At 41.9% G+C, this 16,402-nt stretch overlaps 1 protein-coding gene across 2 annotated transcripts in view; it reads right to left on the bottom strand.

The window, feature by feature from the left end:
- HERC6 (HECT and RLD domain containing E3 ubiquitin protein ligase family member 6) overlaps positions 1-16,402 on the bottom strand; it is a 125,157-nt gene that overhangs the window by 62,617 nt on the left and 46,138 nt on the right. The window contains exons 3-5 of one of the 2 annotated variants that reach the window (XM_054485345.2): positions 9,498-9,572; positions 9,306-9,391; positions 511-800 (exon numbers count right to left, since the gene is read on the bottom strand). In XM_054485345.2, the coding sequence (XP_054341320.1) occupies positions 511-709 (199 nt within the window). In that variant the 5' untranslated portion in view covers positions 710-800; positions 9,306-9,391; positions 9,498-9,572. Of the gene's footprint in view, positions 1-510; positions 921-9,305; positions 9,392-9,497; positions 9,573-16,402 lie in introns of those variants that run through there. The other variant, XM_063663879.1, reaches the window with a different exon arrangement.

Genomic DNA, 16,402 nt, shown 5'->3' with positions numbered 1-16,402 from the left:
ATATATATTTTAATGCCCCAGTGCATTTCTAAGGGAGATACAGGTGTCCGACCCACAAACCACGTTTGTAAGGTCAGGCTGCCTTCTCCAGGTAGAACTGCGCAGGCGAGGATTTATCTGCAAGACAAGCCGGAGGGACCACATCTGTTTCCAGAGCAGCGCTGACCAGGTTAGTTTTGGCTCTCAGTTTCGCTTTGAACTTGAACTGGAAACCGAAACAAATCCGAGGGGCGTCGGGAAAACGAAACTGAGGAAGTTGCTCTTCGGTAGCACAGGGCACCATTTTCCCGGTTCCTGTGGCTCTTCGGGTCCCGAGGAATCCGAGGCTCCCAGCGCCGCTCCCTGCCTGGCCCGCGGCGCCCAGCATCTGAGCCACTCCCTGCACCTGGGCCCCCCGCGCCCCTCACCCGGATCCCAGCGCTCCGCACCCGGTTCCCTGCGCCCGGTACCCAAGCCCCCGCGCCCATGCACTGGGATCCTCACACCCCGCACCTGGGGCCCCGCGCTCACCTGGCAGCTCCCCGCGCTGCGCGCCCCTGCGGCCCAGCTGACCCCTGCTGTTGTCTCCGCACGAGAGGACCCTGTGGTTGGTCAGCAGCAGCAGAGAGTGGCGCTCCCCGCTGGCCGCCTGCAGTAGCTCAGCCGCGGGGCTGCCCGCCGTCCTCCGGCGCTGCAGCTCCCTGGAGTCGGCGCCCCAACAGAAGTACATCCCGCTTCTGCGCCCTGTCGCCTGCTCCGGATTCCGTTGGTCCCGCTGCGACAGGCTCCCGAACGCTGGTGACTGGGTGCGCGATGATTTCCTGAATATCAAGAGACTCACCCTGTCTTCAACCCGCCCCAGGGGCGCAGCCCTGGCCCCAAGTCAACTCTCGCTGCCTGAGCTTCAAGTGCTGAAGAGCAGAGAGGGCGTCCCAGGGAATGAACCTGGGTTTGCATCCTAAGCCATTTATGAGTCATAAATGCCACTTTGGGCAAGTTACCTAATGATTCCGTGCTTCAGCTATCATATCTACGAAATATGGACAGCAATTCAGCAAATCTAATATGTTGGGATAATTTAATAGACACATAAAGTGTTAGAATAATATCTAGAGTGGTTAATAAAGCATCTGAGCGCCCACCTCCTTCCAGACCTTTTTTGGCACTGAAAATACGTTTATTTTTGTTTGTTTGAGACGGAGTCTCGCTCTGTCGCCCAGGCTGGAGTGCAGTGGCACCATCTCGGCTCGCTGCAACCTCCGCCTCACGGGTTCAAGAGATTCTCTTGCCTCAGCCTCCCGAGTAGGTGGGATTACAGGCGTGCGCCACGACGCCCGACTAATTTTTGTATTTTTAGTGAAGGTGGGGTTTCACCATGTTGGCCAGGCTGGTCTCGAACTCCTGACCTCAAATGATCCACCCCTTCAGCTTTCCAAAGTGCAGGGATTACAGGCGTGAGCCTCTGCGCCCGGCCTGAAAATACAATTAGTGAAAGACAAGATCCTCTTGATGCGTTTACATTATCCTGAGGGAAAGAGAACATAAACAGATAAACACATAGTGTAATATGAAGGGGCAACGAAAAATACAACAGGAACCAGAGGGTGGAGGCGGAAGGCACTGGTATTTGAGATGATATTAGGGAAGCTCTCTCTAATGAAGTAATATTTGTGCAGAGAGCTCAGGGGACATGAGAAATGAGGGAATGAGTCGTGATCACACCTAAGGGCAGAGGATGAAAAGAAGCAGTTGGAAGGTTTTGAATAGAGAAGAGCCGTGATCTGACTTCAGTTTTTAAAGATTCATCTGGCTGCTGTGTGAAAAATAATAGGACAAAAATGGAAGCAGAAAGCCAGTTAGCAGAGACTACTTCAGAGACCAGGTCAGGTGATATCCTAGAAGGGAGGAGAGGGGAAGTTATTAGATTCAAGACGTGTTTTGAAAGTAAGAGTCCACAGATTTGATGATCAATTAGAAATTGGGGGGGAAAGAAGAAAAGGGATTAGGGATTACTCCAGGGCTGGCTTTAGGGGTTACTCCAAGGTAAACTCTACTGGACTGGGAAACCCTGAGGAAGGTGCAGGTTTAGAGCTGTGTGTGTCTGGAATACAGATTGGTAATGATAACTGTGAGATGCTTGTTAATCAAGAAGGCAATAGGATAAACTGTTTTGGAGTTGTAGAGAGAAGCTTGGGTGTAGTCAGAAAATTGGGAGCCATCAGTGTAGAGATGATGCTTCAAGCCAGATGGCTGAATGAGAACACCCAGGGGGTGAATGTGGCAACAATGTAGCAAAGGCTAGAGGGACTGATCATAGGAGGAAAACCAGGAGGAGGAGTTATAGACAGAACAAGTAAGGAATAAGGGAAGGATCAACTCTGTCAATTTCTTGTGGAGCAAGCTAAGGATTGAGGACTGATTTTTATTTATTTATTTGTTTTTTTGTTTGAGATAGAGTTTCCGCTCTTAACACCCAGGCTGGAGTGCAATGGCACTATCTCAACTCACAGCAACCTCCGCCTCCCAGGTTCAAGCGATCCTCCCGCCTTAGCCCCCCAAGTAGCGGGACTACAGGCAAGTGCCACTATGCCCAGCTAACTTTTGTATTTTTTGAAGAGATGGGGTTTCATCATGTTGCCCAGGCTGGTCTTGAACTCCTGACCTCAGGTGATCTGCCTACCTCAGCCTTCCAAAGTGCTGTGATTATAGGCCACCATGTCCAGCTGAGCACTGGTTTTTAGATTTGGTAACTCTGACAATGTTAGCCATCATCAGCATTATTGATTTTTTTTAAAAAGAAACTATTATAGAACCCATTTATATAATTTCAGTTCACCACTCTTTATGACCATATTTCAAGTTCTTTAAAGAGAAGAACAAATGTTCTTTATTTTTCTACCTCAAGAGTACCTGGAACTTGGTAGATGCTAATAAGGGTATATCGGAGAATTGGATTGATGAGTAGTGAGTCAGTGAATATTAATATTTCTGGTTCTGTTTTGCTGTTTACCAAATATAACCTTTTTTTGAATAGTAATTTCTTAATGTTTATTTCTTTTCTCAAGCACAAAATGTAAGAGTTTGGTATTATTACCATAAGACACTGAGCCCTCATATTAAGTTATTTCTTTAAAAAAAAAATTTTTTTTTGAGACAGAGTCTGCCTTTGCCACCCAGGCTGGAGTGTAGTGGCACAATCTCAGCTCACTGCAACCTCCACCTCCCCGATTCAAGCGATTCTCCTGCCTCAGCCTCCCGAATAGCTGAGATTACAGGCAGGCACTATCACACCTGGCTAATTTTTGTACTTTTCGTAGAGATAGGGTTTCATCATGTTGGCCAGGCTGATCTCCAACTCCTAACCTCAAGTGATCCGCCTGCCTCAGCCTCCCAAAGTGCTGGGATTACAGGTGTGAGCCACCACTCTTGGCCTAAAAAATCTTTTATTGATACATAATAGATGCACATGTTTTGGGGGTACATATGATCATTTGACACATTATCAAATTGGGATATCTATCTCCTTAAGTAATTTATCTTGGGCTAGGCACAGCGGCTCATGCCTATAATCCTAGCACTTTAGGAGGCGGAGATGGGAGGATTGCTTGAGCTCAGGAGTTGGAGACCAGCCTGGGCAACATGGTGAAACCCCATCTTTACAAAAAATAGCTGGGTGTAGTGGCACAAACCTGTAGTCCCACCTACATGGGAGGCTGAGGTGGGAGGATTGCTTGAGGCTGGAGCCTGGGAGGTGGAAGGTGCAGTGAGCCCAGATCACGCCACTGCACTCCAGCCTGGGCGACAGAGCCAGACGCTATCTCAAAAAAAAAAAAAAAAAAAAAAAAGGAACATTCAAATTCAAATTATTGTTGGCTAGTGGTTTTGAAATACACCTATAGTCATTCTACTGAGCTATTGAACACCAGGTCTTATTTCTTCTATCCAACTGTATATTATTTGTACCCATTAATCAACCTCTCTTCATTTTCCTCACCCCTACCCCTACTCTTCCTGGGCTCTGGTTACCAAAAATCTACTCCTTATCTTCATGAGATTCTTTTTTTTAACTCTCTGACATATGAGTGAAAACACATGATAATTGTCTTTCTGTGCTTGGCTTATTTCACTTAACATAATGACCATTCCACCCATGTTGCTGCAGAAATGACAGAATTTCATTCTTTTTTTATGGCTGAACAATATTTCATTACGTATATGTACCACATTTTCTTTATCCATTCATCTATTGATGGGCACTTAGCCTGATTCCAAATTTGGGCTATTGTGAATAGTACTACAGTAAATGTGGGAGTGCAGATGTCTCTTTGATATATTGATTTCCTTTCTTTTGTATATACATGGAGTGGTGAAATTGCTGAATCATATGGTATTTCTATTTTTAGTTTTTTGAGGAACCTCCATACTGTTCTCCGTAGTAGCTGTACTAATTTACATTCCCACCAACAATGTATGAAATGTACACCAACAGCGTACGTTTCTTTACATCCTCACCAGCATTCCTTATTCCCTATCTTTTGGTAAAAGCCATTCTAGCTGCGGTGAGATGATATCTTATGGTTTTGATTTGCATTTCTATGATGATTAGTGATGTTGAGCATTTTTTCATATACTTGTTGGCCATTTGTATGTCTGCTTTTGAGAAATGTCCATTCAGATCATTTGCCCATTTTAAAATCAGATTTTTTTTGCTGTGGAGTTATTTGAGCTTCTTATAATAATACGGTTATTAATCCCTAGTCAGACAGATAGTATACAAATATTTTTCTCCCATTCTGTGGGTTGTCTCTTCACTTTGTTGATTGTTTCCTTTGCTGTAGAGCTTTTTCGCTTGATGTAATCTCACTGGTCTATTTTTGCTTTTGTTTCCTGTGTTTTTGAGATCTTCCACAAAATTTTTTGCCCAGACAAATGTCCCAAAGCATTTCCCCAATGTTTTCTTCTAGTAGTTTCATGTCTTATATTAAGTCTTTAATTAACTTTGATTTTTGTATATGGGTCTAGTTTCTTTCTTTTTTTCTGAGACGGAGTTTTGTTCTTGTCTCCCAGGCTAGAGTGCAATGGCACAATCTCTGCTCACTGCAATCTCCACCTCCCAGGTTCAAGCAATTCTCCTGCCTCAGCCTCCTGAGTAGCTGAGATTACAGGCCTCTGCCATCATGCCCGTCTAATTTTTATATTTTTAGTAGAGACAGGGTTTTGCCATGTTGGCTAGGCTGGTCTCAAACTCCTGATCTCAAGTGATCCATTCGCCTCAGCCTCCCAAAGTGCTGGGATTACAGGTGTGAGCCACCACGCCCGGCCAGGGGTCTAGTTTCATTCTTCTGCATGCAGAAGTTTTCCCAGCACCATTTATTGAAGAGACTGTCCTTTCTCCATTACATATTTTTGGCATCTTTGTCAAAAATGAGTTGGCTCTAAGTGTGTGGATTTATGTCTGAATTCTATATTCTGTTCCATTGATCTGTGTGTCTGTTTTTATACTAATATGCTGATTTGGTTACTAGCTTTGTAGTACATTTTGAAGACAGGTAGGGTGATGCCTACAGCTTTGTTCTTATGCTTATTGCTTTGGCTATTAATGGTCTTCTATTAAAAAAAAAACTTTCATTTCCCTGAAAAAAGTCATTGGAATTTTGATGGGAATTGCATTAAATCTATAGATTGCTTTGGATAATATAGATATTTTAACAATATTGAATCTTTGAATCCATGAGCATTAAACATCTTTCTACTTTTTGTCTTTCCTTCCTTCCTTCCTTCCTCTCTCTTTCTTTCTCTCCCTTTCTCTCTGTCTCTTCCTCTCTTTCTCTCTTCTTTCTGACAGAGTCTCACTCTGTCACCAAGGCTGGAGCGCAGTGGCACCATCTCGGCTTACCACAACCTCCATCTCCTGGATTCAACAGATTCTCATGCCTCAGCTTCCCAAGTAGCCGAGATTACATGTGTGTGCCAACACGCCTGGCTAACTTTTGTATTTTTACTACAGACAGGGTTTCACCATGATGGTTAGGTTGGTCTCAAACTCCTGGCCTCAAGTGATCCACCTGCCTCAGCCTCCTAAAGTGCTGGGATTATAGGTTTGAACCACCATGCCCAGACCCTCTTCAATTTCTTTATCAGTGTTTTATAGTTTTCTTTGTATAGCTCATTTTGGTTAAATTGATTTTTAAGTATTTTATATTCTTTGTAGCTATTGTAAATGGAATTGCTTTCTTGAATTCTTTTTTATATTGTTTGCTGTTGGTTTATATAAATGCTACTGGTTTTGTATGTTGATTTTGTATCATGTCACTTTAATGAATTTATCAGTTCTAACAGTTTTTTTGGTAGAGTCTTTGGGTTTCCTAAATATAATATCATGTCATCTGTGAACAAGACGAATTTAACTTCTTTCTTTCCAATTTGGATGCTCTTTATTTCTTTCTTTTGCCTAATTGCTTTGGCCAGAACTTTCAGTATTATGTTGAATAAAAATGGTGAAAGTGGGCCGGGTGTGGTGGCTCACACCTGTAATCCCAGCAATTTGGGAACCTGAGGTGGGTGGATCACCTGAGGTCAGGAGTTTGAGACCAGCCTGGCCAACATGGTGAAACCCCGTCTCTACTAAAAATACAAAAATTAGCCTGGTGTGGTGGTGCATGCCTGTAATCTCAACTACTCGGGAGGCTGAGGAAGGAGAATCCCTTGAACCTGGGAAGCACAGGTTGCAGTGAGCTGAAATCACGCCACTGCACTCCATCCTGGGTGAAAGAGTGAGACCTTGTCTCAAACAAACAAACAAAAAACAAAAAAGGTGAAAATGGGCATCCTTGTCTTATTTCAGATCTTAGAGGAAAGGTTTTCCAGTTTTTCAGTTCAGTATGATATTGGCTGTGGGTTTGTCATATATGGCTTTTATTATTTTGAAATATGTTCCTTCTATACCCAGTTTTTTGATTTTTTATCATAAAGGAATGTTGAATTTTATCAAATGCTTTCTCAGCATCTATTGAAATGATCATATGGTTTTTGTTCTTGCTTCTGTTAATGTGATATATCACATTTATTGATTCTTGTATGTTGAACCATCTTTGCTTCCCTGGGATGAATCCTACTTGATCACTGTGAATAATCTCTTTAATGTGTTGTTGAATTCGGTTTGCTTGTATTTTGTTGAGGATTTTTGTATTTATGTTTATCAGGGATATTGGCCTGTAGTTTTTGTTATTGTGTCCTTGTCTGGTTTTGGTATCAGGGTAATGCTGGCCTAGTAAAATGAGTTTGAAAGTATTCTCTCCTTTTTCATTTTTTTTTTTAACAGAGTTTGAGTAGGATTGGTATTAGTTCTTTAAGTGTTTGGTAGAATTTAGTAGTGAAGCTGTCAGGTCGTGGGCTGTTTGATGGGAGTTTTTTTTATTATGGCTTTGATCTTGTTACTTGTTACTGGTTTGTTGAAGTTTTCTATTTCTTCATGTTTCAGTCGTGGTAGATTGCATTTGTCCAGGAACTTTTTCATTTCTTCTAGGTTTTCCAATTTGTTGGCATATAGTTGTTCATAATAGTATCTAATGATTCTTTGTATTTCTGTGGTCTTAGCTGTTATGTTTCCTTTTTCATTTCTGATTTTATTTATTTGGGTCCTCTCCCTTTTTTTCTTAGTCTAGCTAAAGTTTTGTCAATTTTATCTTTTCAAGAAAACTTTTTGTTTTGTTGGTCTTCTGTAATTTTTTAGTCTCAATTTCATTTATTTCTGCTCTGATATTTATTTTTTCTTTTCTGCTACTAATGTTGGGTTTGGTTTGTTCTTGTTTTTCTGGTCTCTTGGGGTACATTTTTTAGCTTGTTTATTTGATGTCTTTTTAGTTTTTTGGTATAAACCTCTCTCTTATTACTGTTTTTGCCATATCACATAGATTTTGGTATGTTGTATTTCCATTTTCATTTGTTTTAAGAAATTTTTTAATTTCCTTCTTAATTTCTTCATTGACCCATTGGTCATACAGAAGCATGTTGTTTGTGTTTCCATGTGTTTGTGTAGTTTCTGAGGTTCTTGTTATTGATTTCTAGTTTTATTCCACTGTGATCAGAAAAGACACTTGATATGATTTTTACTTTTTAAAATTTGTTGAGTCTTGTTTTGTGGCCTAAGATATGGTCGACCTTGGAGAATGTTCCATATGCTCAGACTGTAAGAGTTTGATATTATCAATATAAGACACTGAAACCTCATATTGTTATTTCTTAAAAGAAAATCTACTGAATAACTAAAATGTAAGCGCATTGTACTCATTTTGTATTCCCAGCACCTAGCACAGTGTCTGCCAAATTTAAAAAAAAACTGAATAAATGTTAGTGAGATAAGTGAATAAAATGTATATTAAAGAAATTGAGCACATCTTTTTTTTTAAGAAAGATAATTTTCACTTAATCTGTGTTCATGCACTTGGAAACAGAAGATCCGATATTTTGAGTACTTACCATGTGTTGATGATTTTATATAAAATATCTAATTCTTTCATCACCTTTCCTTAGTTAAGCTTCTCCAGCTTGGCCAATATGGCAAAAACCCGTCTCTACTAAAATACAAAAATTAACCAGGTGTGTTGGAGGGCGCCTGTAATCCCAGCTACTCGACTTGGGAGGCTGAGGTATGAGAATCACTTGAACCTGGGAGGCGGAGATTGCAGTCAGCTGAGACGGCGTCATTGATCTACAACCTGGGTGACAGAGTGAGACTCTGTCTCCAAAAAAAAAAAAAAAGATTCTTTTGGTTGCAGGTGACAGAAAATATAGCCGAAGCTCACTTAAGCAAAAGGGAAATTTACTTGTAGATTGCATTATTATTTTTCAAAAAACTTTGCTGCCCCTCTCCACCCTGTGACATCAATCAATCTTGAGCATGTGATTTGTTCTGGCCAATTACATGAAAGTGGGAGGCAACTTCAGGCAGATAGTTTAGAGCGAGCACTTCTTTTCCTACTTTTCTTTCCCTCCGTTACAACAAGTGATTTTCTAGAGACAGATTGCCCTATTTTACTGAGTCCCAGATTAAAAACAACAATTAAGCAGAGCTGCAGGTAGCCCATGTAGCATCAGCAAGAGATAATTTTTGTTGTTGTAAGCACGTGAGCATTTAGGAGGTATTTATGATTACAGCATAACTGTTTATTATTAAAGTCAAGTAACTGAAAAATCCACCAGAATGACTGCTTACAGGCACTACTGTAAACAAGGACTTAACCAATGTCCTTAATGACTCCATTTCTCTGTCTCTTCACTCTGCCTCTTGCTATGAGGGCTTCATCTTCAGGTTCCATGCAGCCTACCTTGCAGTTCCAGGAGCTCCTCTGAGATTGCAAGAGGGTTACAGCAGCTCTAAACTTTATATATATCCAGCTCTCAGCTTCACAGCCTGTGTACAGAAAAAATCTGCTCAAAACAAAAGTCTTCGCCCGATTTGGGCCATGTGTCTACCCCTGAGGCAATCACTGTGGAAGCCAATGGGGTAGTCAGTCTACCTTGTGGATCAGGATGGAATCTCATCCATGCACTTTCTGAGCGGAGTAGGCAGATCCCAGATGAAAGGCATGCTGCTGGAAGAAAGCGGAGACAGATGCTAAGGAGTTAAGCAACACGATTTTCTATATAAATCATGCAAAAATAAGTATTATTATTATTCTCATTTTTGTGGGTAAGGAATTAAGGCTCAGAGAGTTTGAGTAACTTGCTTGAAGTTACATGATGTGTATAAATGGCAGGGTTTGTTTTTTTTTTTAGATGGAGTCTCACTGTATCACTCACCCAGGCTGGAGTGCAGTGGTGTGATCTCAGCTTACTGCAACTTCTGCCTCCCAGGTTCAAGTGATTCTTCTGCCTCAGCCTCCCAAGTAGCTGTAATTACAGGCAGGTGCCAAGACGCCCAGCTAATTTTTGTATTTTTAGTGGAGACAGGGTTTCACCACGTTGGCCAGGCTGGTCTTGAACTCCTGACCTCAGGTGACCCACCTGCCTCAGCCTCCCAAAATGTTAGGATTACAAGTGTTAGCCACTGCACTGACCTAAATGGTAGGATATTAACACTGATCCATTTGACTGGAAAGCCTGTTTAATTTTTACTGAAAGAGTCTTAGAACACTCTTTATTCCCTGATCTTTCCTTTCATGCCCCCTAGTGGCACTTCCTTAAAACCGTTCCAGTTAAAAACCTCCAATTCATCTTACATTTTCTTGCCCCTGCAAAACTCTCAGGCCAGGGGCAGTGGCTCACGCCAGTAATCCCAAAAATTTGGGAAGTCAAAGGGGAGGATAGCTGGAGCCCAGGAGTTCAAGACCAGCTTGGGCAACAAGGCAAGACCCTGTCTATACAAAAAATCGAAAAGTTAGCCTGGCGTGGTGGCGCACACCTATGGTCTTAGCTACATGGGAGGCTGAAGCGGGAGGATCACTTGAGCCCAGGAGGTCAAGGCTGTAGTGAGCTGTGTTCACTCTACTGCACTCTAGCCTGGGTGACAGAGCAAGACCCTGCTTCAAAAAACAAAAAAGGAAAACCCTCCCCTAATGGATTAATTGCCGATTGGCTGATATCATCAACATCCCATTTTCTATCCACTTCTTTCTGTCTCCATCACTCCTACCAGAGTTGAGGTCTTTGGCAACAACATCTTAAATGTCTCTATATCTAACAACTGGCATCACAAATGGATCCTTTTTATTCTCCTGAGTGTTGCCTGTGGAAAACACAGGTCTGATCACATCACTTATTTTTCTTAATGGTTGTAGGCCTTTTGCCTACAGAAAAACAAAGAAAACAAAATCCTTTGCATATAATTAAAGGCCTTCTATTATCCACTTGTAACAAACCTTTCTATATTTACCTCACTGACAGTTATAGTTATATATATCTCCCCCACCCCACCACACATACACAGGGACTACTGTCACAATGAGCTACTTGCCTTTTCATGCTTGCTTTTTCCTAAATCCACGCCTCTGTTCATTCTGTGGTTTATCTGTGGAATTTCCTTTTCCTCATTTCTTTTTATGAAAAAACATGTCTTAAATGTCTCATCTCTGTGAAGCCTTTCTTTTTCTTTCTTTTTTTTTTCTTTCTGAGACAGGGTCTCACTGTGTTCCCGAGGCTGGAGTGCAGTGGTGCAATCATGGTCACTGCAGCCTCGATCTCCTGGGTGCAGGTGATCCTCCCATCCCAAGCCTCCCAAGTAGCTGGGACTACAGGTGCGTGTCACCATGCACAACCAATTTTTAAATTTTTTGTAGAGACAGGGTCTCACTATGTTGCCCAGGCTGGTCTAGAGCTCCTGGCCTCAAGTAATTGTCCAGCCTCAGCCTCCCAAAGTGCTGGGATTACAGGTGTGAGCCATCACGCCCACCCTTGTGGGAGCCTTTCTTAGATTCCACCACATAAATGGCTCATTTTTCTAGGCTCTATAACAAATAATGTCTTTTGTACACATTCTGATATGGTTTGGCTGGGTCGCCACCCAAATCTCAAATTGTAGCTCCCATAATTCCCACGTGTTATGGAAGGGACCTGGTGGGAGGTAATTGAATCATCGGAGCGGGTCTTTCCTGTGTTGTTCTCGTGATAGAGTGAATAAGTCTCACAAGATCTGATGGTTTTATAAAGGGGAGTTTCCCTGCACATGCTCTCTGTCTTCCCTGCTGCCATTTATGTAAGACAGGACTTTGCTCCTCCTTTGCCTTCCACCATGATTGTGAGGCTTCCCCAGCCATATGGAACTGTGAGTCCATTAAACCTTTCCTTTATAAATTACCCAGTCTTGGGTATGTCTTTATTAGCAGCATGAGAACAGACTAATGCACATCCCTCCTGCCAATTTAATACTAGTTTCGTATTAAATTGCCATATTATTCTATCTTTGGTCAATAGTTAAAAAAAAAAATCTTGGCCAGGTGCAGTGGCTCATGCCTGTAATCCTAACATTTCAGGAGGCTGAAGTAGGTGGATCACTTGGGGCCAGGACATCAAGACCAGCCTGACCGATATGGTAAAACCCCGTGTCCACTAAAAACACACAAATTACCTGGGCATAATGGTGCACGCCTGTAATCCCAGCTACTTGGGAGGCTGAGGCAGGAGAATCGCTTGAACCTAGGAGGCAGAGGTTGCATTGAGTCGAGATGGCACCACTGCACTCCAGCCTGGGCGACAGAGTGAGACTCTGTCTCAAATAATAATAATAAAGTTTAAAAAATAAAAAAAATAAGAAATCTTTACTGAATATCCACTATAGATATAACAAGGAGCAAACAAAATATAATAATTACTATTCATTAGCATTTACTTTAGACTTTACAATCTTTCCAGCTATTTCCCTCATGTGTCCTCATAACCACAGAGTAGTAGGCATGAGAGGGCTTACAGACCTGAGAGTAATTTGTCCTGAGCTTGCAGATGAGTAAGTAGAATAGTGTCCCTTTATCAAAGAATACCCACATGAAAAAACAGAAAATCAATAGAAATTCACTGTCATCATACCTCTAAAATCAAACTTTGAAAATTATTTATACCTAATATTTTATTCCAGTAGCCTATTTTTCTTTTTTTACTAATTTTCCCCTAACAGTGATTTATGGAAGGGAAGAGAATGAGAAAAGGAAAATAAAATGAACTGTCCCAACTGCCTACCACATCTGTCTTTTTCACAATACATCGTCCAATTTGAGCATCCTCCCTATAAGGTACATATCATCCATGTATTATCTACCCTGGTACAGATATGAACAACTCAAGCCTCAGAAAACTCAAGTGATTTGCTCAAGATAACTAGTAAGGAAGTAGGGGATCCCAGAATCAAACCCTCTTTCCACTAAACAGCACTGACTCAATGTGAGGTGAGGAGGACATTAGAAAGGGGATGAGAGAGCGTGAGCTTATGAAAGATCGTCATGGAGTGAGGGTTGAGGAGACATAGACAGACCAGTGAGGAAGTAGAAAAGCAATCTGGGGGAAATCCTCCAGAGGCAAGTAGAAGAACATCTAAGAGGAGGTAGGAGCGCTGCAAGTCTCCATTGTTCTTTCGCCCTTCTCTTCTTAGACTGTCTTCTCTTTAACTCCATTGTTCTGAGTTCAAAGCCCACACTCTGTGGTTTCAGCCCTTAAGACAAATGAAAAATAGAACACACTTCCTAATACGCTTAGTTTTTTATTATACTCCAGCTGCCATCTCAGTCACCTCCAGGTGGCTTCCTGGAATATTATCTAGTGTTTTTCTGTTGTTGTTGTTGTTTTTGTCTTTTTTCGCAAATGGACAAGACAATTAGGATGGCCCAGCACAAGTCAGCTGGGGGAAAGAAAACATTTGCTAAAACCCGACATTGTCCTTATAGACAAGAAATGGTAGTTTTCAATTCGAACACTAGATAGAAGTATTAGTCACCTTAATCTCTTATCATGCCTCCTCTTTCACGGTTGATATATGTCAATGGTTGACATCTCTTTTCAGGGGTAGTCTTATAATTATCCACATGAATTTTTATGGCTGTCTACCCCAAATTTGTTGCATAATTTTAATATTTAAATTACTTTTAAAAAATAAGAAATGTTACACTTACATTATTACTATTACTATTTCTACTACAACATTGTCATTATCAGAATACTGCATTTATCAGCAATCTCAGAAATCCAGAAAATAGTCCTGACCTGGGAAGATAAAGGAAAAGGGCCTCTGAATCCTAGAAATGATTGTCATTTCTAGGATTGATATGTGTCATTCATACCAGCGGCTTCATGACACATTGCCCAACAACAAACTGAAGACTGCCTCAGATGTGTTTAAAACACATGTGTTTAAAATCTTGGTGGGGCGTGGTGGCTCACACCTGTAATCCCAGCACTTTGGGAGGCTGAGGTGGGCAGATCATGAGGTCAGGAGATCGAGACCATCCTGGCTAACACGGTGAAACCCCGTCTCTACAAAAAATACAAAAAATTAGCTGGGCTTGGTGGCGGGTGCCTGTAGTCCCAGCTACTTGGGAGGCTGAGACAAGAGAAGGTGTGAACCTGGAGGCAGAGCTTTCAATGAGCCGAGATCACGCCACTGCACTCCAGCCTGGGGGACAGAATGACACTCCATCTCGAAAAAAAAAATTGTTTAACTTGGCCAGGCGCAGTGGCTCATGCCTGTAATCCCAGGGCTTGGGAGGCTGAGGAGGGTGGATCACCTGAGGTCAGGAGTTCGAGACCAGCCTGGCCGACATGGTGAAACCCTGTCTCTACTAAAAATATAAAAATTAGCTGGGTGTGGTGGTGGGCGCCTGTAATCCCAGCTACTTGGGAGGCTGAGGCAGGAGAACCACTTGAACCCGGGAGGTGGAGGTTGCAGTGAGCCAAAATTGCATCACTGCACTCCAGCCTGGGCAACAAGACCAAAACTCCATCTCAAAAAAAAAAAAAAATATTTAACTTAATTTCTTAACCTAGGTGAACTAGTGGAGACTTCCATGCAAGTTTAGATTAATTTTACCTGCACATAATAAAGCTGTAAATAATAATGGTTTAACAAATACAAGCTTATTTCTTTCACAGGTAAAAAGTTCAGAGGTAAGCATGTTGCAAGAAGTCAGGGACCCCGAACGGAGGGACCCGCTGGAGCCGCGGCAGAGGAAACATAAATTGTGAAAATTTCATGGACATTTATCACTTCCCTAATAATACTCTTATAATTTCTTACACCTGTCTTACTTTAATCTCTTAATCCTGTTATCTTCCAGGACCCTGTGATGATTGCCTTAAGTGAACAAATTGATTGTAAAACATGTGTATTTGAACAATATGAAATCAGTGCACCTTGAAAATGAACAGAATAACAGTGATTTTAGGGAACAAGGGAAAACAACCATAAGTTCTGACTTGGGGTTGGGCAAAAAGAGCCATATTTTTCTTCTTGCAGAGAGCCTATAAATGGATGTGCAAGTAGGAGAGATTTCACTAAATTTTTTTCTTAGTAAGGAATATAATATTAAGACCCGAGGAAAAGAATTGCATTCCTGGGGGGAGGTCTATAAATGGCCGCTCTGGCAGTGTCTGTCTTATGCGGTTGAGATAAGGACTGAAATACACCCTGGTCTCCTGCAGTACCCTCAGGCTTATTAGGGTGGGGAAAAAATCCCACCCTGGTAAATTTGAGGTCAGACTGGTTCTCTGTTCTCGAACCCTGTTTTCTGTTGTTTAAGATGTTTATCAAGACAATACGTGCACAGCTGAACATAGACCCTTATCAGGAGTTTTTGACTGCCCTTTGCCTTGTGATCTTGCGTTGTCCTTTGCCTTGTGATCTTTATTGGCCTCAGAAGCATGTGATCTTTGTTCCCCCTTTTGCCCTTTGAAGCATGTGATCTTTGTGATCTACTCCCTGTTGGTACACCCCTTCCCCTTTTTAAATCCTTAATAAAACTTGCTGGTTTTGCGGCTCAGGTGGGCATCATAGACCTACCAATATGTGATGTCACCCTGGTAGCCCAGCTGTAAAATTCCTCTCTTTGTACTCTTTCTCTTTATTTCTCAGATTGGCCAATACTTAGGGAAAATAGAAAGAACCTACCTTGAAATATTGGGGACAGTTTCCCCCAATATAAGCAGCCAAGGGCTCGGGTGGCAATGCTTTGGTTTTTTAGGGACTCAGTCACCTTCTATGTTTCTGCTTCATTTGAGGACCTAACTTTCATCCTGCAGGTCTCCTCACTTTCTAAGATTCCAGACGGAGTTCTAGCTATCACAACTCTATTCCAAAGCTACTAAAAGGAGGAATGAGACTATTATCCCAGAAATCCCATAAAACACTTCTGTGCACATCCAATTAACCAAAACTTACTAATGTGGCTATAGCAGCTGCAGAAGTTGCTGAAAATGTGGTTTTTAGCTCAGCACATTAAACTCCAAATAAAATTGGATTTCTGTTATCAAGGAAGGAGAGGCCAGGTGCAGTGACTCGCCTGTAATCCCAGCACTTTGGGAGGCTGAGGCAGGAGGATTGCTTGAGCCCAGGAGTTCAAGATCAGCTTGGGCAATAGAATAGGACCCCGTTTCTATTTAAAAAAAAAAAGAAAGGAAGGAAGGAGAGACAAGATATTAGGTGGCAATGAGCAGTCACTCCACAACCTACCAACAAGGAATTGGAGTTATTTTCTCCAGACACAAGTGGTAGGCAGGGTCTGCTTCATGATTGTGAAGAAAACTGAACTATTCACCTCAAAATATGCTTCTTTGACATATTTTGTGACCAGGGTGCCTGCAGACAGAGTGACCCTGCAAAGCTGTCTTTTGTGGGAGAGATTTGTATCTGTAGAGAAGATAAAGTGAAGGAAACAATGGAAGCAAACAAGGTTTCTTTGAAGCCCTCCCTTGTCCAGATTCAGGAAAGGTTAATGGAGAGTCTGAC

The sequence above is a fragment of the Pongo pygmaeus genome, chromosome 3 (genome assembly GCF_028885625.2).
Source record: "Pongo pygmaeus isolate AG05252 chromosome 3, NHGRI_mPonPyg2-v2.0_pri, whole genome shotgun sequence".
NCBI lineage: Eukaryota > Metazoa > Chordata > Mammalia > Primates > Hominidae > Pongo > Pongo pygmaeus.
Note: the sequence above shows the minus strand (reverse complement) of the source record. Positions and strands in the feature narration are given on the sequence as shown.